Genomic DNA, 23,658 nt, shown 5'->3' with positions numbered 1-23,658 from the left:
AGTTGTTGTCGTAGAACAGGGTCACCAGGAACCGAGCGAAATCAGCCGAGAGGACCCCCTTGAAAAAGTTGATTGAGAACCCACCCCGAGTGAAGTTACACTTCTTAAATATTAAAAAAAAGTTCTATTTGTTTGACGTAAAAGCTGCATTTTTTTTGATAGTTTTAAAAAAAAAATTTGTAAAAAAAATAAAAAAAAGCAAAGCAAAAGTGGCGATGAGACCGAGGCCACGTGACTGTGCCTTCAATGAGGGAACCGCGCGGAGAGGCGGAACCTTTGCGCAGGTGATGTTGGTTCCGAGCCGGAAGGGAATCTGAGCCCTCCCGCCCCCCTCCCCCACCAGCGCGGGCGCGCGCGCGCGCAGGCGCACAGAACAAAATGGCGGCGCTGAAGGACCCGCGGCAGTTGGTCAGGAGGTTCCCAGGCGGTTTGAGAGACGCGCGGCCGCTGCTGTGCCGCCGCTATGCCGTCAAGACGAAATGGGTGAGAGTGTGCGCGTCCAGAGGGAGTCACAGTTAGTCACCGAGACACTGGACGTGCTGACCAACAACAGCGCTCACCATCACCCCTCCCCCCCTCCCCCTCCCCCCTCCCCACCACCACCATCATCACCATCACCACCACCTAATGTGTAGCAGAGAATTTAGCAAATTATTTATATGTTAATCGATTATTTGTTATTCAATGTGAATTACCGCACACACACACACACAAAAAAAAAATCCCACAGGAGCTCAGGGCGGCTCCGATATTCGTTTGACGTCAATCAATTCCCCGATGGCTGTTGGCGACGCGGTGACCGGGTCCTGTCAGTCAGAGACCTGCGTTCCCCGTCGAGACGTGGTTCCTGAATTGCACTAATAATGGTAATAATAGCAGCAGCAGTAATCCTTGCATTTGCTACAGCGCCTTATCGCGCATTCGAGCCGTCTCGAAGCCACCTCCGACGCACCGCCCGTCTCCTCAAACACCTCTCTCCGAAAGCCGCTGTCACCCTGGTCCAGGCCTTTGTCACCTCTCGGCCGGACCACTCTAACGCCCTCCTCGCCGGCCTCCCCTCCACTGCCATTCCATAAAATCCAGATCATACCAAACTCTGCCGCCCGCATTCACACCCGCACCAAACTCCGCTCCCCGATCCCCCCCCGGTCCTGGCCAGACTGCACCGGCCGCCTGTCCCAGAGAGGATCGACTTCAAGATCCTCACCCTTGTCTTCAAATCCCTCCATTCCTCTGCACCACTCTCTGGCCTCCTCTTTCCTCAAAACTACCCGTTGCCTTCGTTCCTCCGGGTCTGGCCTCCTCCTTGTCCCCCGAGTCCTCCGCTCCACCCTCGGCGGTCGTGCCTTCAGTCACTATGCTCCGAGGCTCTGGAACTGCCTTCCTCACTCCCTCTCTTCTTACTTTCAGGTCTCTGCTGAAGACCTTTCTTTTCGACCGCGCCTTTGGTCACCATCCTCCTCCTCATCTTGGACTCGGCCCCGGGATCCATTTCTGTAAAGCGCTCTGAGACGCCGTCCGGCGTTGAGGGCGCTATATAACTCCAAGTTGTTGTGTTGACTGTATATTTTGTGGATGAAATGCGGCAGCCAATTGCGCAAGCAGCGTCCCACGAACAGTCGTGGATTGAAGTGACCAATTTCCTTTTTTCTTTTTTTTCTTGAGGGATTATTATGGAAACTTGCCCAAGGTTTTGCCCTGCCGGAATCAAACCTTTTCAAATCAAATTGCCTTCTCAAAGTAAACTTTCTGTGTATTAAATGGTGAATGAGTTTATACTCTGGGTGACAGAAGGTTGCAGATGAGTTGTATTAACCAATATTAACCTGGAGTTTCCCTTCTAAAAAATGGGCATTACAAGGACAGTTTAAATGTGTCATTTATGTGTAACAAAAACAAATAGCTCCACGTGGTTCTCTATAATGCATTACTGCAAAGAATAATTTTCAATTTTTTTCATTACAGGCATCATCTCGCCGTAGAATTCAAAGTACTCAGCTCGCTCTTCAGAATTTTGATATGAATTATGGTGTGCAGTTTGGCAATCTCTGGCCATCCATGCGTGTCAGTCTCCTGTCGGAACAGAAGTATGGGGCTCTTGTCAACAGCTTTGTAGATCTAACAAAAGTGGTCGAGGAACTGGAACTCCAGCGGGCCAAAGATTTGTGTTTGAGGCCAGGAGTAAATGGGAAGGTTTGGACATGGCCTTTAGCCCCCAAGCAGGCCATCAGTCAGAGAGAAGCCACGAGGTCTCTCAGAATCTACCTGTGCCTGAAGAATCCTCTTTGTTCAGTGATACAACAGAAGAGTCTGCATCCAAACTAGAAGTGACCAGGCCTTTGGCCATCAGCCCTAACCTCAAATGTTTTACATTTCCAAGGGGAGATATCACACGGTTCAAGCCCGCAAGGTACAGTCACAACCTTTGCAATCCTCATGCAGCTGTCATGGAGCTCCTTTATTGAAGTGAATCACAACTCCATTTATGATTCCCCACCTGGAGAAGTTATAGTTTTGACATGGGGAATTGGCGATCTGATAGTAGACATTTCTGCAAAGAGGGGAAGATATCTCTACTCTGCGTGAAGGGCGCGATATAAATGCAAATTCTTGTTACGTTGCCTTTATTTGTATCAAATCATTTCAAAGCTCTTCACACAGTGAAATACTTTGACATCTGAACTCATCTATCATGTCTTCTTTCAGGCCAGATGGTTCAAACATGTTAGGATATTATCTGATGGATGCTGCGTCACTCCTGCCAGTCCTTGCTTTGAATGTTCAGCCAGGTCACACTGTCCTTGATCTTTGTGCGGCCCCTGGTGGGAAAACCCTGGCCCTGCTGCAGACAGAGTGTTGTCGTAAGTTGATGGGTTTCTTTAATGGGGGGCAAAAAGAGTGTATGTTACCGCTTTGATCTTCACTGCAAAGGAGCCCTGTCGCTCAGTGGTTAGAGCACTCACCTCGCAAGCGGGAGATCTGGGTTCGATTCCCGGCAGGGTGAAACCTTGGGCAAGCTTCCTTACTCCACATGCCTGATAATAATTCCTCAAGAAAAAAAATAATAATTTGGTCACTCAATCCACGACTGTTTCTGGGAACACCTGCTGTGTGCAATTGGCTGCCGCATTTCACTCACAAACATACAGTCAATTCACTTTACAGTATATTCTGTGACGATGTCTAGAAGACGTGATAAGGTGCTATAACAAATGCAAGGATTATTAAGTTTTGAAGGCAGTTCTACAAAATGATATAATACTTTATTTTCACTCTGCAATTTTATGGCACATTTCTAAAACTTACTGTCTTTTGAAGACTTTTGTCTTCACAAAAGAAGTGGATGCACCAAATGCTGCAGTATTGGAGGAGAGGGCAGAGGAAATGGATAGGATAATTATAAACAGAGAGGAAGTACTGAAAACGTTGACTGGGCTGAAGGTAGATAAGTCACCCGGTCTGGACGGGATGCAGCCAAGGGTACTATGGGAGGCACTGGTACAAATAGCAGAGGCATAGACAGAATGGTAAAATGGGCAGACACATGGCAGATAAATTTCAATGTGGAGAAATGCGGGTAATGCATTTTGGTAGAAAGAATGAGGGGAGGCAATATAGGCGGGTAATACAATCTTAAGGGGGGTAAAAGAACAGAGAGACCTGGGGGTGCAGGTAAATGAATTCTTGAAGGTGGCAGGACAGGTCGATAAAGGTGTAAAAAGGACATATGGGATACTAGGCTTTATAAATAGGGGCATAGAGTACAAGAGTCATGAGGTTATGATTAACCTATATAAAACACTGGTTAAGCCTCAGTTGGAGAACTGCGCCCAGTTCTGGGCACCGCACTACAGGAAGGACGTTAAGGCATTGGAAAGGGTGCAGAGGAGATTTACGAGGATGGTACCAGGAATGAGGGACCTTGATTATGAGGAAAGGCTAAGAGAGGTTAGGATTATTCTCATTGGAGCAGAGAAGGTTATGAGGAGACGTAAAAGAGGTCTTCAAAATCATGAGGGGATTTGATAGGTTAGAGAGGGAAAAACTGTTTCCACTGGTGGGTGTGTCAGTGACTCGAGTTCAGATTCAAAATAGTCTCTAAAAGAAGCAGAGGGGAGGTGAGAAGAAATTTTTTCACGCAGCGAGTTATTCGAATCTGGAATGCATTGCCTGAAAGGGCGTTGGAGGCCGATTCGATAACTACTTTTAAAAGCGCAGTGGAAGGGTATTTGAGAAGGACGGGTTTGCAGAGTTATGGGGAAAGAGCCGGGAGTGGGATTGACATTACATTGCTCTTCCGAATGGCCTCTTTTTGTGCTGTACGATTCTATGATTCAATGATAACCAGAGAGGATTCAGGAGGTTCCCAGTTTAAAAAAAAGTAAGAAGTTGATCATATCTAACTAATTATAGAGAGGCATTTGTCAATGCCTGGGAGATAGTTGTTTGTCCTCTTGGATCAGGAGCGGTAAATGGGTTGGATTTAAAGGATTGGGACAATTGAGTGCCCGCAAATCCACAGGTTTTAATCTTGTTGCTATGATATGACTGAAAGAGTAAGGAGTAACTTTAAAAGCAGAGCATGTGAGCAGGTTTATATTGCAATGAGAGAAAATATTATTTGTGTTCTTTTGTGTTCTGAGAGGACATCTTGCTATCAACGACGTGTCCACGTCTCGAACCAACAGGTTGCGTAAAGTTCTTCAGAGCTACGTCCCCACAAACCTTTGCTCAGCAGACAGATTGCGCATCACGTCGTTTGATGGCAGGCAGTGGGGAATGATGGAAAGGAACACCTTTGACAGGGTAGGTACACTTATCATGTAGCAAGACTTGATATTTGTGTATTTGAAATAAGCGGCCTGGTAAATAAATAAAATAGGAGGACGTTTCTTCTAGACCATTCTCACTCACCTCGGGGCACAGGCATATATGATGGGCGAGGAGAATTAGATCTGGAAATTAATTCCAGCTTTCTCACTCAAAAAATTACAATGATAATTGCCGGGGGAAGGGGAAATGTCATAGCAATGACCTTTCCGATTGTTTAATATGAATTATATTTCCAGGTGCTAGTCGATGTTCCCTGTACAACCGACAGACACTCCGTGCTCGAGGAGGACAACAGTATCTTCACTAAACTGCGCACCAAAGAGAGACAGATGCTTCCCATGTTGCAGACTCAGCTCTTGGTGTAAGTGCCAATATATTTGTGCACTGTTACCTCACACACGCCTTTTTCTCTCCTCTTTTCTCTTAAGTAGAAATAAGAATATTCGAATGGCCTGTCCAGTGGCTGTCGAGCCTACTGCCACTCTTTTCTCAGATCATGGCAGAACTTTTAATCCATTTATCCTTTTCTGCTTTCTCCGTATCCCTTACTACCCTTCCTTTTCAATAGCTACCTACCAATTAAAAACCCCAATTGAGTCTGAATTTAAGACCTTCTGGAGCAGTGCATTGCATGTTCTCGCAATTCTTTGTGAAGAAATGTTGCCTTAATTCACTTGCAATTGTTGTCCTCGTTTTCTTTCCCAGTGCTGGTATTCTAGCCACAAAACCCGGCGGAACTATTGTGTATTCAACATGCACCTTGTCACAGCTGCAAAATGAATATGTGGTGGAGGGGGCAGTGGAAGTGGCAGCAGCGGAATATGGTGTGGAACTAAAACTGGAGGATTTGACAGCCATTCGGATCCTTTACCGAAACACATTTAACTTCTACAACCAGTGTAGGGTTGGGGAGCTGGTTCTCCCACACCTGACGGCAAATTATGGACCGATGTACTTCTGTAAACTACGTAGATTGTTATAAAATATTTATGTTTTCACTGTTTATTTTAAATTGTTAAACAATAATAAATAACAAAAGGTGTCTATCTGGCTCTCCTCCGAGTCAACAACAAAACAATTAGATTTATTTAGTGCCTTTTGTTAGAAAATAAAATCAGCCATCATCTCCGTTTGCAACCGGATATTAGACCTTTCCTTTATTATTATTCGTTATTCCCCAATATCCCGATGGGTCAGACCAAAGGCCGGTACAATCAACAGATCTTATAACAGAATAATACCACCGTAGATATCTCGAGTTCAACACTGTGTCTTTACAGCACACAAGCTTGATTCTTTATGCTTTTAGTCTTCTTGCTGACAGCTTTCAATCTTCCATCTGATATCCTCAGTCTTAGTGTTTCTAGCTCTCAGTCTTCCATCTCCCGACCTTGTCTCCGCAGCCCGGGATGGCCCCATCTCCCGTACCCTTGTCTCCGTGACCCGGGATGGCCCCATCTCCCGTACCCTTGTCTCCGTGACCCGGGACGGCCCCATCTCCCGTACCCTTGTCTCCGCGACCCGGGACGGCCCCATCTCCCGTACCCTTGTCTCCACGACCCGGGACGGCCTCATCTCCCATACCCTTGTCTCCACGACCCGGGACGGCCCCATCTCCCGTACCCTTGTCTCCACGACCCGGGACGGCCCCATCTCCCATACCCTTGTCTCCACGACCCGGGACGGCCCCATCTCCCGTACCCTTGTCTCCGCGACCCGGAACGGCCCCGTTCACAAAGCTAACGGATGTTCATCCAATCATGGTGTGGACATTAGGTCACCTGGCCGAAATCATGTTGGGTTCACGTGAACACCTCATGGGGTATACGTGCCTCACACACAAACACATTGTCCTTGAGACAGTCCGTTATCTTGTGTACGTGCAGGGCAGTAGTACACATCTTGTCCTTGAGACACTCACTTGATCTTGGGTGTAAACTCATGAGTTTCAGTCCAGTTGCCCCCCCCCCACACTTAACTTAAAAGTTAACCCGTTCGCAACATCTATTATGATTCTAACATTATACAAAAAGTGTAAATTTTAACACTTTCACGTCAGAAGGATGTCCCCAGGCACTGGACTGTTAAAGATTCACATCTGAGCTGCTTTAGGAGCTTATCCTGCACTTCAAGCAAATTGGAGAGCATGATATCCTGAAATGTGGATTCCAGGATCAACAGGTGTGATTAACATTTCCACATAATCAAATATATATAAAATATATTACTTATCTCTATTTCCTGCTCTCTACAACCACTAAAAAGGGAATTATAAGAGTTCACAAAGAATGTACAGCACAGACCTTGTCAGGTTTATACTCCACATAAATCTAATAATTTAGCAAACACTGCTATCCAGATATAAAGAAAGCTTAAACAAAACACAGAATACTGCAGATGCTGGAGTCTGAAACAAAAACAGAGAGAGCTGGGAAAACTCAGCAGGTCAGGCAGCATCTGTGAAGAAAGGAAATCTCTCGATCTTGAGAACTATCTGTCTTTATTACAGGCATCTGATTTCCCTTGTTAGACTGTATAAACTACCAAGCCTGTCTTTACAAACACTGATTGTATGTTATTGCATTACCAGCTAGCTCTGACTTAACTAAGTGATGCAATAAATGCATGAGTGAAAAGTAGCCAAGAGAATTCGATTCAGACAGATAATCTGCCGCCGCAGAAATTTGACTTGGCACATCAATCATCACGTGATCTGTTCCGGATCAACATTATCACAAGACACCCTCTTGCGGTCCTCAAGCCTTGCCTTTTTTTTCCCCCCCAAACTTTGCGAATACTTTCCAGAATTAAGCAAGCAGTATGCAGAGAATGGGCATATCATTCAAGACGGGGTAAATTTCTGCGTGTAAGGTGGCATACAGAGGCGAAACTCAGTCTGGTTTGAGTTCATTTAAGAACAAGTACATTAATTGGGCAATAACTGTACCCCATGTACCCAGTTTGGGGCTAGAGCTGGGGTTGGGGCGGGCGAGGGGTGTGTAACTAAAGTAGATTTTTTTTAAAAAACTACATTTCAAATTGTGGTTACCAAAACAAAAGTGGGCAAAACTTCCTGGACAAGTTAATCAATGAGCTTCATGATGAATCCATGCCAGGTTTTGGAGCTCGCTGACGCTGCGGAAATCCCAGTGCTCGCTATCGCCACAGTTAATCACTGGCTGCAGTGCTCGCTGGAGCTGTTTGGCCACCGAGTGACTGACTGTCCGGTTAGTGAGGACGTAAACTGAGCTCTTGACCCGATGACGATGCTCTGGCTTCAGACCGTTTGGGTTGACCTGAAAGCAGTCCCAGTCCTGGTGCTGGTGTGCTGCGTCTCGCTGACCATGGCCCTGACGAGCTTTATGAAGAGCACCAGGTACAAGCGGGTGATACCGGAGGCAAGAACCAAGAGGATCAAGGGCCTGGAGGAGATGAGGAGAGCTGTAGAGCAGCACAAAGTGATGGTGAGAACCGTGTCCCAATTTCTGCTCAGGTCCTTCACCCCCCGCAGCACACACACACACACACACACACACACACAGACAGGTTGCTCTCTGGCTCGCTCTCTCTCTGCAGCTTTTAGCTTTTTTTTTCCACATCGAAATAGATTCAGAATTAACATAACAATAATATAATAATAATAATAAGGGAAACGCCGTTGTTATTGTTCTGCTGCGTCATTGGTTCAGACATGAAACTTACCACTTCATGTCAGTGGGTGGATTGCGCAGTTCAGTGTTTTGCAGGATTCAGTCCACTTCTGGTTGAAGCCTGAATCCAGGTGGGAATCAAATATTTTACGCTTAAGTCAGATGTTTTAAATCTAAGTGTTTCTAACCCCGCAAACCCAGACCCTAATGGCTCAGCAAATGCTTTCAGTGATAAGCTGTGCAGGTTTAGCTGGTTAGATTCCAGCAGTATCCTAAACGCACTCTGGGATCGCCAAGTCGTAGATTGAAAATGACCAATTTATTATTGTATTTTTTTTTGGAGGGATTATTATTGACTGCCAAACAGTCAAAAAGCACTTGCCTCACAATTGAGAGAACTGGATTCGATTCCCAGCAGGGCAACACCTTGGGCAAATTTCCTTACTCCACATGCCTGATCCCTCAAAGAAGAAAAAACAAAAAACAATAATAAATTGGTCGCTTCAATTTACGACTGTTTGTGGGACACTGCTGTGCACAATTGGCTATTCCATTTCGCTCACAAATATACAGTCAATTCACTTAACAATATATCAAATGCAAGGATTATTATTATTATTGAGGCTCTTTCATTACTTTGTCCTGGTTGAAATGACTAATGGGAGGCTTGTTTCCAGCTTTTGGTAGTGAGAAGTTGGTGAAGCATTAACATAAGAACAACAATAAAATTACATTTGTATAGCTCTTTTCACGACGGATGTTCCAAGGCGATGGACAGATAGAGTTTCTGACCCGAATTGGGGGTCGGGATTGGGGACGGTTGAGGGCAGGGGGGCAAGGAGGGAGACTGAAAGCATGGTCGAAGAGTAGGATCTTGAGATGGGTCTTGAAGGAGGCAAGGAGGGGGCGAGGTGGAGGGACTGCGGGATGGAGTTCCAGAAGTGGGGCAGAGTGGCAGAAGGCCCACCTGCCAATAGTGGGGAGAGCGAGGCAGGGGAGGTGAAACAGGTTGGAGTCTACTGAGCGGAGAGAGAGCGAGCAGGATGGTAGGGGTTAGGAGGTAGGGGGAGCAAGACCATGGAGGGCTTTGAAGGTGAATGTTCAGAAAGAACATAAGAAATGTTAGACAAAAAAAGACCAAGGTCCATCTAGTCGCCTTCCATCTTCCTGGTGGTCACATGCACATATGTCCCAAACTCCCTATGTACTATATCCCATAATGTTATTTCCTAAAAGAAAACTATCTAATCTGTGTTTGAAAGAATCAATACTTCCTGCTTCAACCGCCTGATCCACAGGTTCACTATTCGCTCACTGACATAGTGTTTGCGTAGACTTGTTCTGAATCTACCCCCTTCAATCGCAGGCGGTGTCCTCTGATTTCACTAGTCTGCACAAGATGAAACAGCCTGTCATGATCTATGTTGTTTTGCTCATTTAGAATCTTAAAGATAGCAATCATGTCAACTCTCAATCTTCTCTTTTCCAGCGTGAACATTAGTAAATTGATAATATGGAACCTAAACTAACCAAACTATGGGAAATGTAGTACAGGAGTTGGAAAGATGAAGTTGAACATGTTGCATAAACTGTTTGCTGAGAGTTGTAACATTGCAAACTCATTCTGACAGCATAACTACATTGTGTGAGTACATGGCAAATAAGCGTTGGCAGGCAAAAAATCCTCAGATCACTAAGTGCAGGAATATTGAATGATGTAGATTTACATGGGTGGAGATTTACACACAACGCACATAAAATTGGTCACCCACTCCATGGCTGTTTGTGGGACATTGCTGTGCACAAACTGGTTGTTGCGTTTTGCCCAACTAATATTATTATTTATTTATTATTATTAATGTGTTCCTGCAACTCCGTCACTTGCTCCAAAGTGGCAGTATCTGCAATGTTGTAACTGGGAATTGTTCTTTCCTCTTAGGGCAATAGTGGAGTTGATGAATCTATTCTGCATCTCACACTTCGGGAGCTCTGTAAACAGCTGAAGGAAGGCTCTTTAACACCAGCATCTGTGCTGTATTCTTACATGGAGAAAGTAAGAGAGCGACTCTGTCTCACTGTAGACTCAGATAGAAACTCTTTGTTTTCTCATCATGATAAAATGTTCTTTAAGGTGAGGGGAAGCGGGGTGGTGAGTGTGTTGAAACAATTATGTTGTTGATCAAGGTAAAGAACAAAGTCAAATGCTAACTTGTTTGTGCGTTCCAATTATCAAACATGCTGTCCATTTTCCTTTCTATCTGCTGTGGTTATGATTACATTTTTTCTCTTGAAGGCTTTAGAAGTCACAAAAGAACTGAACTGCATCACTGACTATCTTTCTGAAAGTCAAGCACAAGTTAAAGAACTTGGTGAAAGTGGCATAAGGGGAATGCTGTACGGGATCCCAATCAGTATCAAGGATAACCTTTTTTACAAGGTACAGGTTCTTAATTGTTTAGCTGTGCAATGATGACGAATGGCCAAGGCAGAGTCAGGCATGTTCTCACAGTCAAGGAGAGTTACTCCCCCGTTTCTCTCCTGGTTTGACTAGAGATGCGATTGACAGTAGCCGGGAGCAACTTTACGATCTATTTTCTTAAACAAATGTTAGTTGCTTTTCAGTACTGTCCGGTAAGAATGTTGATCAGGAGCCCATTGATCCCAATGCAGCCACACTGTAATCCAAATATAGGAATATCTGAGCACCTTCAGTTAACTTCACTGCAATATAAATATTAAATGATGAGGATTCTGCACTTGGTGCACTGAATTTGTTCAACTTCTTATTACATTAAACAAATACTCAATATTTGCAATCGAAACAATAATGGTTTATAGAGCACCATTGATGTTCATTTCAAAGCACTGAAGGTCAGAATGGGCTCAATTCATATTCAGTAGTTTTTTTTTAACAAGGGCCAAACTTTCCGGAACAGGGAACCAAATCTTAAAACATTGTCAAAGTAACAGTAAACTATATACGACAATTTACAATTTTATGCAGCACCTTTCATGCCAGGAGCTGGACAATTCTGTCTGAGCACCGGAGCTCAGGATGGGATCTTGGGGAAATGAGGACAAACTAAATCAAAGGCATCAATAATAATGCATGATTTTTGTTTCTGCATGATTTTTTAACACAGGGCCATGACTCAACTTGTGGACTTTCTAGATTCATAAATAAACCTGAGGAAGAAGACAGCATTATAGTCCAAGTGTTGAAGAAACAAGGAGCAATCCCTTTTGTGAAAACCAATGTCCCACAGTCCCTGCTAAGGTAAGACTTTGTTGAACACTAGAAGTTTTAATGAGGACTAGAAATTGGTCTGAAGACTAGGAATAGGATTATGGATTTAAACACAGATCATAAACCCATCTGGTAAGCCAGTATTCTAGCTATGCAACCTAATTCTGCAAAGAGAACAGCTAATTGAAGATCTAAACCCTCTCCAAGGCTTAAGGCTGTATAATATAATACAGATGACGGTTGCTCAAGCCCCCATCGGATAGAAGATTTTTTTTGTCATAATCTGTCGCTTAGACCATGTGAGGAGGGGCCTCTGATTTAAAGTGATTGCTAAACCAAAGTGTTTTATTTTAAAGCTTGACTTTATCATATGCTGAATTCATAAGTGAAGGGCAGAATCTTCAAGAAATAACAGAGAGATTAGGAATCAGGTGAGGGTGAGGATTCCCGTCACTCACAAGCAATGATTGATTCTTTGTTACAGCTACGAGTGCAGCAATCCCATATTTGGGTCAACTGCCAACCCGTACAACGGCAATCGGACATCCGGCGGGTCATCTGGTGGAGAGGGAGCTTTGATTGCAGGCGGTGGCTCCATCCTTGGCTTCGGGTCTGACATTGGTGGCAGCATCCGCTTCCCAGCTTCATTTTGTGGTATCTGTGGCTTCAAACCCACTGCCAATCGGTTAAGGTAAGAATTTTCTGTTTGCTATTTAATAGCCTAAATTTACATAGCATAGCAATCCAATATATGGAGCAGGTCTTTCCTCTCACCCCCAGGTACACTGTAGGGCTGGACGTTGTATCTTTAACTGAGAAACAAATTGCTCTGAACTCAATTATTTGTTGCTGCAATATTTAGTCTCTAGTTTTTGCTTATGTCAAAGAAACTTTCTGTTTGCTACATTTTTGTAACTTTTATTTGGACTTTAAAGGAAAAAGCAGTAAGCAATCATTAAAAAATGATTTATTGAAGTATGCCTAGAGTGCAGACAGTTTCAAACACTGTTTTTATATTCCCGACGTGAAAGGCGCTATAAAAATGCAGTTTTGTTGCTGTTATTGTTGCTGTTGTTGTTGTGAAGTGATATATTTCTCATCCCAGAGCTTAAATAATGACATTGATGCATTGATAAGGCTGCTAGAGTTTATGAGGAGGTTGATGCCTTTAATTGAATAATAAATGAGTATTTTTTTCATACAGCAAAAAAGGAATAAAGGCAAGTGTAGCCGGACAGAAAACTCGTAAGTTTTTTTTATCCTACACAAAAATGTTTGTTCCGTTAAAAATTCCAATAACGTCCCAAGACGCCAGACCCCAATCTGACTACTCCATACAGTCCTGGTCACCACAAGATAAGGAACCGGCCCAGCCATCCTCTACTCTCAGTCAGACATTGATCTTTACCTTCTCAATAACTAAGAATAAATTATATTGTGCAAGATGGTATCACGATATTGTTCGATAAAGTTCTGATTAGTATTTTTTTCCAGGATGATGGAACAGTGAATGCTGTGATGTGAGTGATGTGATCAATGATGCTCTTTCCTAGTTGAGGTGATGATTGGTCCAATGGCCAGAGATGTGGACAGTTTGGCTTTGTGCATGAAAGCTCTGCTGTGTGAAGACATGTTCCGTCTGGATCCCACGGTGCCACCCATTCCCTTTAAAGATGAGGTAAGTTACACAACAAATCCTGTTTGATACCCTGTTGTATATGGGAGAGTGTGTCTGATAAAACAGATGCATTTTTAACCAGGTTTTTGCGTAACACACTGGCCTATTATACTGGCTTTAGCCTCACAGACGAGATTCCTGAGCTGCCAAAGTGCAGGTTACTGTAAGTATCTTTCTGGACATGCTGGTGGAAAGAGCATGTTTTGTGTTACACAATGAAACATCCTTGATATGTAATGGCATATCTGGCAATTTGACCAGAGAAGTGTTACAATAATATATGGAGACACAAGACACACTGTTGTAATTTTGAATATGTCCACACACACATCTCTGTTTACCTGGCAGTAAGTAGGAAACCGGTTGTTAGTCGATCGCTTCCTGGGGATAATACTCCCTCTACAAAAGAAGAAATAATAATAATTTTGTCACTCAATCCACGCCTGTTTGCGGGACACTGCTGTGCACAATTAGCTGCCGCATTTCGCCCACAAGACACACAGTCACTTTACAGTATATATTCTGTGAAGCGCTTTGAGATGTCTCGAAGACGTGATAAGGCGCTGTATCAAATTGCAAGGTTTATTATTATATGATCTTTCTGTGATATCTTTATGAAGGGAAATCAGTTTAATATTGATCCACTTACTCAGCCATCAGTTGAAAATATACCCAACCAAACGAGCAGCAGTTGCTCACGTGAGCTGATTTGTAAAAATGTTTGAATAAATTTGAATTTGATCTTTGTCAATGTCCTCTCTTTACTTGTAGATTTACTCCAACACCAAAATGCTGAGGATAGGATATTTTGAGAGCGATGGATATTGGATCCCTAATCCCAGCATGCGACGTGCCATCAGGGAAACCAAACAGTTGCTGGAAGAAGCCGGGCACACGGTGAGTTTGTCAGTCTTCCAAGAGAATTGTAAAGATTGGGTAGAAAGGAAAGTCGGGTGAATGAATAATGCGATTCCCCCCCTCATCCAATATCTGTGCTACATACATGGAGCAAAATACCAGTGTGATGTTGTGCAATTTGAGATGTGTAGATATTTGTTTCCTTTTGTGGACTCAACAGCAATCAAAAAAATAAAATAATAATTCGGTCACTCAATCCATGATTGTTTGGCGCACTGCTGTACGCAATTGGCTGCCGGGTTTCGCCCACAGAATCCACAATCAATTCACTTTACAGTATACTCTGTGAAGCGCTTTGAGACGTCTCAACAACGTGATAAGGCGCTGCATCAAATGCAAGGTTTATTATTATTATTAAAACTGAAAATCAGCTGTCCCAGATGTAAACCAGTGAGTTTGCTTCTGGTATACTTATGTATTCTACCACTTTTGAACTGATTCAGTTGCAGCCAAAACAATTAGAAAGATACGGATTGGTTCACAAATCAGATAATTGGATAACTGGATTTTCCACTTTAAATTGTTCATTCGTTTTAAAAATATTACTGAAAGAAATGTTGTGGGCTTGCCTGCCAGAAATTCCTTGCCCGAGAGAATATAATAGATTTGTTGTTTCAGTAGCACAGAGTTGTCTACAACTGCTTCCCTTTGTTTTCATAGTCCACATAATAATAATAATAATAAATAAAATAATCCTTACATTTGATACAGTGCTTGATCACATCGTCGAGCCGTCTCAAAGCGCTTCACAGAATACACCGTAAAGTGGAGTGACTGTGTATTTTGTGGGCGAAACGCGGCAGCCAATTGGGTTCAGCAGTGTCCCACAATCAGTCGTGGATTGAGTGACCACATCTTTACTCTTTGCCCTTTCCTTTTTTTCAGTTAATACCCTTCACACCACCCAAAACCTACTTTGCTATGAACACAATAATTATTCCGGGTATCCTAGCTGATGGAGGTGCTTCACTCCTGAAAAGAATGTAAGAAAGCTCAGTGCCTTTGAATTCCAAATGTTTAAAGAAAAAGTCAGTTAGTCAATTAGCAGGATCGCTTTCCAGGGGTAATAACCCCTTTTTAAAAAAAAGTTTGGTCATTTAATACACAATAACAATAACAACAACAAACTTACATTTGTATAGCACCTTTCACATCCGGAGGATGTCCTAAGGCCCTGGACAAACAGAGTTTCAGACCCGAGCTGGGGGTCGGGGTTGGGGAGGGTGAAGGGCGGTGGGCGGAGGGGTGGGGACAGGGAGATCGAAACCACAGTTGAAGAGGAGGGTCTTGAGATGGGTCTTGAAGGAGACAAGGGAGGGGGTGAGGCAGAAGGACTGTGGGTTGGATTTCCGGAGGGTGGGGCAGAGTGGTGGAAGGCCTGTCCGCCGATAGTGGGGTGAGCGAGGCAGGGGATGTGAAGCAGGCAGAGGGAGCGAGCAGGATGGTACGGGGTTAGGAGGTGGCAGAGATAGGGGGAACAAGACCATGGAAAGCTTTGAAGGTGAGAACCAGGATCTTGAACTGTATCCTCTGTGTGATGGGAAGCCAGTGGAGGTTCCGTGACCCTATCACCCCCATGAAGGTCACAGAGTCGGGTGCGGAAGAGGACATGGGCTGCAAAGTTCTGGATGATCTGCAGCCTGTGGAGGGAGGAGTTGGGGAGGCCGACAAGCAGTGAGTTTGCATAGTCAAACCTCGATGTAATGAAGGCGTTTGTGAGGGTTTCGGGGGCCTGCGGAGTGAGACAGTGTCGGAGCCGGGCGACGTAATGGAGTTGGGGGAAGGCAGAGCAGGTCATAGCGCAGATGTGGGGTAAAATAGATAGTTGAGGGTCAAACAAGACCCCAAGGTTCTGGACTGGCTTAGCAAGGTGGAGTGTGTGACCATGGATGGTGATGCTTTCAGCGCCTGAGGTGAGGAGGTGCTGACGGGAGCCAGTCAGGAGCCTCGGTCTTGTTGACTTTCAACTGAAGAAAGTTAGCTCTCATCCTGGACTTGATGTCTGACAGACATTCTGTCAGGCCAACAGTGGTCCTGGAGTCAAGGGTGGAGGCAGAGAGGTAGAGTTGGGTGTCATCCACATACATGTGGAAGTTGACCCCATGTCTGCGGATGATGTCACCAAGAGGAAGCATATAGATATTGAAGAGGATGGGACCAAGGACAGAGCCCTGAGGAACCCTGCACGAGACAGGACGGGGGCTAGAGGAGAAGCCGTTTGTGGAGATGAAGTGGAGGCAGTGTGAGAGGTACCAGCTGAACAAGGACAGCGCCATGAAGGTTGAGGTAAGAGGAGAGGTGGTGTGGATGAGGATAGAGTGGTTGATGGTCTCGAAGGCAGCAGAGAGGCCAAGGAGGACAAGGAGGCAGAGGGAGTCCTGGTCGCAGATGGACAGAATGTCATTTGTCACTTTGACCAGAGCGGTTTCTGTGCTGTGGGCGGCACTGAAGCCCGATTGGAGGGGTTTGTGAAGGGAGTGGCGGGAGAGGAAGGAGCGAAGCTGAGAAGCAACAACTTGTTCCAGGACCTTGGAGAGGAAAGGGAGGTTGGAGATGGGGTGATTCGAGGGACACTGCTGTGCCTAATTTGCTGCCGCATTTTGCCCACTGTCAATTCACTTCACAGTATATTATGTGAAGCGCTTTGAGACGTCTCAACAATGTGATAAGGCTTTATATCAATTGCAAGGATTATTATTATAATTAAATACACTGATAGGTAATCAAGGGGGTTATTAGAGGAATATGAAAACATTTTTTGTACTTATATAAGCCGTCAGAAAAGCTTTTTCCATTTCAAATTATGCTTATTCACCTTGGTTATCCAGATCGTGGTCTTATTTATGTAAACGTGCAAGAAAAGGAACAAATTCTCTTTAAATCATTTGGCTTTATTTGGTTTTTTTAGGGATGGAGACATCATTGATCCTAATATGAAGCAACAGTTTTTTATGTGCAAGATACCGACAATAATAAAGAAGATCTTGTCATTTCTATTGAAACCATTCGTAAGTGACACTGCTTTACCTCTCATGTCATCTAGCAGTACGTAGGAACCGGGTTGTTAGTTGAAAGGTGGATGGCTTTTCTGGAGGTAATAATCCCTTCAAAATAAATGAATATATAAATAAAAATAATAATTTGGTCGCTCAATCCACGACTGTTTGTGGGACACTGCTGTGGGCAATTGGCTGCTGGGTTTCGCCCACAAAATATACAGTCAATTCAGTTTACAGTAGATTTTGTGAAGCGCTTTCAAACATCTTGAAGACATGATAAGGCACTATATCAAATGCAAGGATTATTATTATCATGGCTCTTAGTCTGTCACCTGAACACATGAGACGGAGCAGGAGGTCACTGGGTTTGGAACGTGAGCCGGGATAAATCCACTGTGAGACAGATTAGGTTTACCCTCCTGATGATGTCTCGATGCAATAGTAATCCTGCTCAGTACGAGAGGAACTGTAGGCCTATTGGCTTTATTACCCAGTGTGTTTAGATGAGATTGCCATCAGCCCACCTGGTGGTACTGCTCAGCTGTGACAACAATGATAGTTCCGATGATGTCTTTCTATTTATTTTTGTAGAGTCCTCGAATTGCTGATTTTTTGAAGGCGACAAGTGGAGTAAGGTTAGTCGTGAATTGAATAAAAGGAGAACCAGATTTCTGTGGTAGATGCAGAAACTAGCTGTTTTTGTCTTAGACGTAAACACAGAATATTTTGCAAAGACCATACATGAGAACGGATTCTTTAAGAGAAAAAAAATCAGTTTGATGAGACAGCTTAGCATCCCTTGCCCTCCCCTCGCACTATCGTGGATGACTCCGTGAGTCTGTAGTTGAACATGAAGACCTAATTTAAAACTAGTCTGTATTGAAATGGCTGATGTCAACCAGAGGATCAGTTATTTCACCACTACTGTCCTTACCTTGACAGTTCAGTGAGAGTAAGATCACACAGGATATGCACTCTTGACAACGCAGTGAAACAATATTAGGAGTGTTTCTTGAGCTGAAGTATATTATTTAAGAACTTAAATAAAACTTGAACACTGATTATTTAAGAATTTTTAAAAACAAAATCACATGGAACATTAAATACAGAGTTGTAAAATGGCCACATTGATATCATCGGGTGCAAAATGTATCGCAGGAAGAAGCGTTGATATCCCTCTTGTTGGTGAACAGTTACAAAGGCTGTTAGTCCACAATAGAATCTATTTTATGCTTATTATTATTATTATAGGCTTCTCTTTGTTGCCTCTTTATAATGAGAGATTCTATTATAAGGACATAATAAAAAGTTGACTTAGCAATCAGCTTGTTATTTGACAATGGCTGAATGTTATTGTGATTTTAAGCTAGTTCAGAATACCATGTTTTAAATAGGGTTGTTTGCTTTTGAAAAATAAAGTTTATGTTTTGATTACGTAGTTTTAAATGCTCCCGAGATGCCGCCCGGCGTGAAGGACGCTATATAAATGCAAGTTGTTGTTTCTCATCTTCTTTAGTGGCTTTGTTTTATATTTTCACAGCTCGGTGACTTTACTTTGGGAGTATCACAATGCTGCAGAGGTAAGCTCAAAAATTGTCATGTATTGTGGCCAGGAATCTAAGGAATTTGTGAAATCAAGAAAGAGACAAGAATTTATAGTGTCTGGAATTGAATGCACACTTTCTCCCTGGAATGCACACACTCGTCCTGCTTACCCAAATCTAGAGACTATTATGCACAGTTTGGAAGAGCCAAGGCTTGGGGGGATCCCACATTATGTTCTGGGGTGCTGCTGGAGTTTAACTTCCGGCTGCTTGTCAGCTAAGACCACCTTACCTGTTAGGGCTTTGGGCTTGCAGTGTTAACAGGAGCTAAGTGTGAAGAATCCCTGCTCCCGGTGACAGGTCATTATTAATGACACTGAATTCTTGTATTTTGGTCAGGTTTACAGTGACGAGTACATGAACCAATGGAAAAAGCAGGACCTCGATGTTCTGCTCTGTCCGTCACTAGGCCCTGCCTTTAAATTTGGATATGCTGGAAAACTAATTGGTAGGTACAATTCACAAGTAACCCTTTAGCTCCCACACCACCAACCTTCCCCAACCCAGTCAGTCCAAGAATGCCCAGACTTGGTGCTAAGTGGTAAGTGATGTCCCCTCTAAAATAGCAAGCCCTGCAGACCCTCAATGTATCTACCTCTGTGTGCTGATGAGTAACTCAAATGTAATTTGTATTATACCAATTCTCAGTGATAGCATGAAACTTCTCAAAATCTGTACTCTTCCAAAATCTCTTTGCCTTGTTTCCTCTCTCCTTGTCTACAAACAACAATAACAACAACAAATTACATTTGTATAGCACCTTTCACATTGGTGGGAGGACATCCCAGACCCTCCAAAAACATATCTCTTTTAGAGAACATCATTAATTATTCCTTCTTTCTCCCTGATGGCTTCTCCCTGTTCTATTTGTTACGTGCTTTCCTATTATTAGTGTTCAATGAAAATGTTGATACAAAAGTCTCCTACAGGTAGGAGGATCATTCAGAGATAAATAATTGCATGATTGGAACAGAATCTGAATTCAGCCCTCGCTGAAGAATATGGAAGGAGTAATCCATACTTTATTCATATTTTTTACAGAATATACAGTGCTTCATGTATATTGTACATTGGCTATGTGGATTATACATGTGGTGAAAAAGTGTTACATGATAGAGGAAATACCTTATGTATTCTTTACACTATATTATAAAGGGAATATAATTGCTTGTGTATATTTAGCACACTAAATAAGGAACTCAATATGTTTAGGAACACACTTCAATTTTCACCATCAACTTTTCTATGATGATAAATATTGTGTGTGTTTTTTTAAAACAGCTGCAGCTAGCGGCATGAGCATTTTCAACTTATTAAATTATCCAGCTGGTATAGTGCCGGTCAGCAAGGTATCAGAGCAGGATGAAGAAGAGCTGAAGCACTACACTGGTTACAACAACGATTTCTGGGACAGAACCTTCAAAAAGGTCAGTGAGTGAGTCAGAATGATAAGTCAGCACCCTTAATAGTGGCACAAGGTAATGAGTGTCTACGTACTGAACTGGAATAATAATAATAATAATAAGTCATAATCCTTGCATTTGATATAGCGTTTTTTTCACATCTTCGAGACGTCTCAAAACGCTTCACAGAATATACTGTAAAGTGAATTGACTGTATGTGAGCGAAACGCGGCAACCAATTGCGCACAGCAGTAAGAACATAAGAACATAAGAAATAGGAGCAGGAGTAGGCCATTCAGCCCCTCAAGCCTGCCCCGTCATTTAATAAGATTGTGGCTGATCTTCTAACCTAATTCCATTTACCCACCGTATCCCCATATCCCTTAATCCCTTTAGTTTTTAAAAATCTATTGATCTCAGTCTTGAATATGTTCAATGACTGAGCATCCACAGCCTTCTGGGGTAGAGAATTCCACAAATTCATACTCTCCGAATGAAGAAATGTTTTCTCAACTCAGTTCTAAAAGGCTGACCTTTACTCCTGAGACTATGACCCCTAGTTTTAGATTCTCCAACCAGGGGAAACAGTCTCACAATATCTACCCTATCAAGACCCTTAAGAATCTTATAGGTTTCTATAAAATCACCTCTAATTCTTCTATATTCTAGAGAATATAGGCCTAGTCTACTCAACCTCTCCTCATGGGTCAGCCCCTCATCCCAGGAACCAACCGAGTGAACCTAAGTTGCAACCCTCCCCAAGCGAGTATACCCTTTCTTAGATAAGGAGACGAAAACTGCACACAATTTTCTAGGTGCGGTCTCACCAAGACCCTATAGAATTGCAGCAAGACTTCCCTACTCTTGTATTCTAACCCCTTTGCAATAAATGCTGACATGCTATTAGCCTTTCTAATTAGTTGCTGTACCCGCATACTAACATTTTGTGACTGGTGTACAAGGACACCTAAATCACTCTGAACACTAGTCCCTTCCCCTCTAGAAAATAATCTGCTTTTCTATTTTTTCCACCGAGGTGAATAACTTCACACTGCCCCCCACATCATACTCCATTTGCCACCTTGTTGCCCACTCACTTAACCTGTCTATATCCCTTTGCATCCTCTTTGTGTCCTCCTCACAGCTTACTTTCCCACCGAGCTTTGTATCGTTCGCGACTTTAGATACATTAAGCTCTATTTCCTCATCTAGACTGTAAACAGTTGAAGCCCAAGCACTGATCCTTGTGGCACTTCACTAGTCACATCCTGCCAATCTGAGAAGGACCCGCTTATCCCTACTCTCTGTTTCTGCCTTGTTAACCACTCTTCAATCCGTGCTAATATATTAGCCTTAATTCCATGAGCCCTAATTTTATGCAACAACCTTTCATGTGGCACCTTGTCGAATGCCTTCTGAAAATCCAAATACACTATATCCACTGGTTACCCCTATCTAACCTGCTCGTTACATCTTCAAAAAACTCTAAAAGATTTGTTAAACATGATTTCCCTTTCATAAAACCGTGTTGACTCTGCCTAATCATATTATGACTTTCTAAGTACCCCACTACAAAGTCCTTAATTGTAGACTCTAGAATTTCCCCACCACCGATGTCAGACTAATTGCTCTATAGTTCCCCATTTTTTCTCTCCCAACCTTCTTAAATAGCAGCGTTACGTTTGCGACCTTCCAACGGGAACCGTTCCAGAATCCAGGGAATTTTGGAAGATCAAACCAATGCATCCACTACCTCTGCAGCCACCTCTTTTAAGACCCTAGGATGCAGGCCATCAGGTGCAGGGGAATTATCAGTTTTTAGTTCCATCAATTTCTCTAGTACTATTACTTTACTGATATTAATTCCTTTAAGTTCCTCACTAACATTAATCTCTTGGTTCCCCACTATTTTTGGTAAGTTTTTAGTATCTTCTAACATGAAGACAGAAGCAAATATTTGTTTAGTGTCAAATAATTTTGACACTCTCTGTCTCTTTCTCTGTTTTTTTTCAGCCGTTAAGTGTGCAGTCCCGCTGAATGAATTGATTGACCAAATTATTATTGATTTTTTTTTCTTGAGGGATTATTATCAGGTGTGTAAAGAAACTTGCCCAAGGTTTTGCCTTGCCAGGAATCGAACGTAGGTCTCTCGCTTGTGAGGCGAGTGCTGGAACCACTGAGCTACAGGACACCTCAGGAATGTCATGGGTACAAGCCTGGGATCCAGTCACCAGGATTGGAACTTTTGTTTCAAAACTAGAGCAACAACAACTTGCATTTATGTAGAACCGCTCACACAAGGTAGCGTCCCAGAGCGCTTGAAGGTTGTAGGTGCAAGTTGGGAAAATCTGGTGTCATATAAATTGGCTCATATGAAACAAACGTGTAAATGTGAGTTGAATTTTAATTCCAAAATAGGCTTCTCGTATCCTAATTTTTGGCTAGGTCAGGGTATCAAGGGATATGGGGCAAAGGTGGGTAATTGGAGTTGAGTTACAGATCAGCCACGATGGCGGAACAGGCTCAATAGGCTGTATGGCTTATTCCTAATAATTATTCCTAATAATATATTCTTGTTTGTTTCTCTGTTTAAGGCTGTGATGGGAGGGGTTGGCCTTCCTTTAGCCGTGCAGTGTGTGGCCTTACCCTGGCAGGATGAACTCTGCCTCTACTTCATGAGGGAGGTGGAAAGACTTGTCTGTGCGAAGAAAGGAATTTAGTTGCACCTGCGAACAGAGGGATGATTTTAACCCTGATGTCCACTAATCATCAAGGTGTTTGGTTTCTTCAAGAGGAAGCCTTATGATAAATAATGACCATCACAATATAAATGAGTTGAATTAGCACATAGACGCTGAATTAATAATAATAATGAAATCCTTGGATTTGATATAGCGCTTTTCACGTCTTCGCGACTCTTCCAAGCACTTCACAGAATATACTGCAAAGCGAATTGACTGTATATTTGTGGACGAAACGTGGCAGCCAATTGCGCACAGCAGTGTCCCACAAACAGTCGTGGATTGAGTAACCAAATTATTATTTATTTCTTTTTTTCTTGAGGGATTATTATCAGGCATGTGGAGAAAGGAAACTTGGCCAAGGTTTCGCCCTGTCAGGAATCAAACCCAATTCTCTCGCTTGTGAGGCAAGTGCTCTAACCACTGAGCTACAGCACTCCTGGCTATTGACACCTTCTCACTGTTGGCAGATAGATGATCTAGGACTGTTGATCTCACTATGTCTTCTCAATGACAACTTGATAATATGATCATTCTAAACAGAATTGGATAAGCACACGAATGACAAAAAAAAAAGCATTAAGG

The 23,658-nt window shown here is 43.1% G+C and overlaps 2 protein-coding genes across 3 annotated transcripts; both read left to right on the top strand.

Moving 5' to 3' along the window:
• The first annotated feature begins 372 nt into the window (after positions 1–372).
• nsun4 (NOP2/Sun RNA methyltransferase 4) lies at positions 373–5,975 on the top strand. The gene is made up of 7 exons (XM_042335878.1): positions 373–483; positions 1,966–2,165; positions 2,213–2,410; positions 2,707–2,861; positions 4,646–4,806; positions 5,070–5,194; positions 5,539–5,975. The coding sequence occupies exons 1-7, from the start codon at positions 379–381 to the stop codon at positions 5,813–5,815; spliced, it is 1,221 nt and encodes a 406-aa protein (XP_042191812.1). The 5' UTR covers positions 373–378; the 3' UTR covers positions 5,816–5,975.
• Positions 5,976–7,943: 1,968 nt separating this feature from the next.
• On the top strand, positions 7,944–23,222 carry LOC103182725 (vitamin D3 hydroxylase-associated protein). Of its 2 annotated transcripts, XM_007899821.2 has the most exons (15): positions 7,944–8,297; positions 10,423–10,536; positions 10,777–10,920; positions 11,627–11,760; positions 12,215–12,421; positions 12,935–12,975; positions 13,284–13,408; positions 14,180–14,305; positions 15,212–15,309; positions 17,235–17,334; positions 17,917–17,960; positions 18,866–18,905; positions 19,269–19,377; positions 20,211–20,356; positions 22,927–23,222. In XM_007899821.2, the coding sequence occupies exons 1-15, from the start codon at positions 8,094–8,096 to the stop codon at positions 23,050–23,052; spliced, it is 1,758 nt and encodes a 585-aa protein (XP_007898012.1). In that variant the 5' UTR covers positions 7,944–8,093; the 3' UTR covers positions 23,053–23,222. The 2 variants fall into 2 exon arrangements, with proteins under 2 accessions (XP_007898012.1, XP_042191860.1); XM_042335926.1 differs by lacking the exons at positions 19,269–19,377; positions 22,927–23,222 and having other exon boundaries at positions 20,211–20,293.
• The last annotated feature ends 436 nt before the right edge of the window (positions 23,223–23,658 follow it).

The sequence above is a fragment of the Callorhinchus milii genome, unplaced genomic scaffold (genome assembly GCF_018977255.1).
Source record: "Callorhinchus milii isolate IMCB2004 unplaced genomic scaffold, IMCB_Cmil_1.0 Scaffold5, whole genome shotgun sequence".
In the NCBI taxonomy this organism is placed as follows: domain Eukaryota; kingdom Metazoa; phylum Chordata; class Chondrichthyes; order Chimaeriformes; family Callorhinchidae; genus Callorhinchus; species Callorhinchus milii.
The sequence above is the reverse complement of the archived record's forward strand: the minus strand, read 5'-3'. Positions and strand labels throughout refer to the sequence as shown.

Bases quoted from the DNA above. Each gene is read 5' to 3' on its own strand.
- LOC103182725 (XM_007899821.2), top strand. From the start codon at position 8,094: ATGACGATGCTCTGGCTTCAGACCGTTTGGGTTGACCTGAAAGCAGTC. The intron at 11,761-12,214 runs GTAAGACTTTGT...TCTTTGTTACAG, and splicing joins GTCCCACAGTCCCTGCTAAG to CTACGAGTGCAGCAATCCCA. The intron at 18,906-19,268 runs GTAAGCTCAAAA...TATTTTGGTCAG, and splicing joins AGTATCACAATGCTGCAGAG to GTTTACAGTGACGAGTACAT.
- nsun4 (XM_042335878.1), top strand. From the start codon at position 379: ATGGCGGCGCTGAAGGACCCGCGGCAGTTGGTCAGGAGGTTCCCAGGC. The intron at 2,411-2,706 runs GTACAGTCACAA...GTCTTCTTTCAG, and splicing joins ACACGGTTCAAGCCCGCAAG to GCCAGATGGTTCAAACATGT. The intron at 4,807-5,069 runs GTAGGTACACTT...TTATATTTCCAG, and splicing joins AAAGGAACACCTTTGACAGG to GTGCTAGTCGATGTTCCCTG.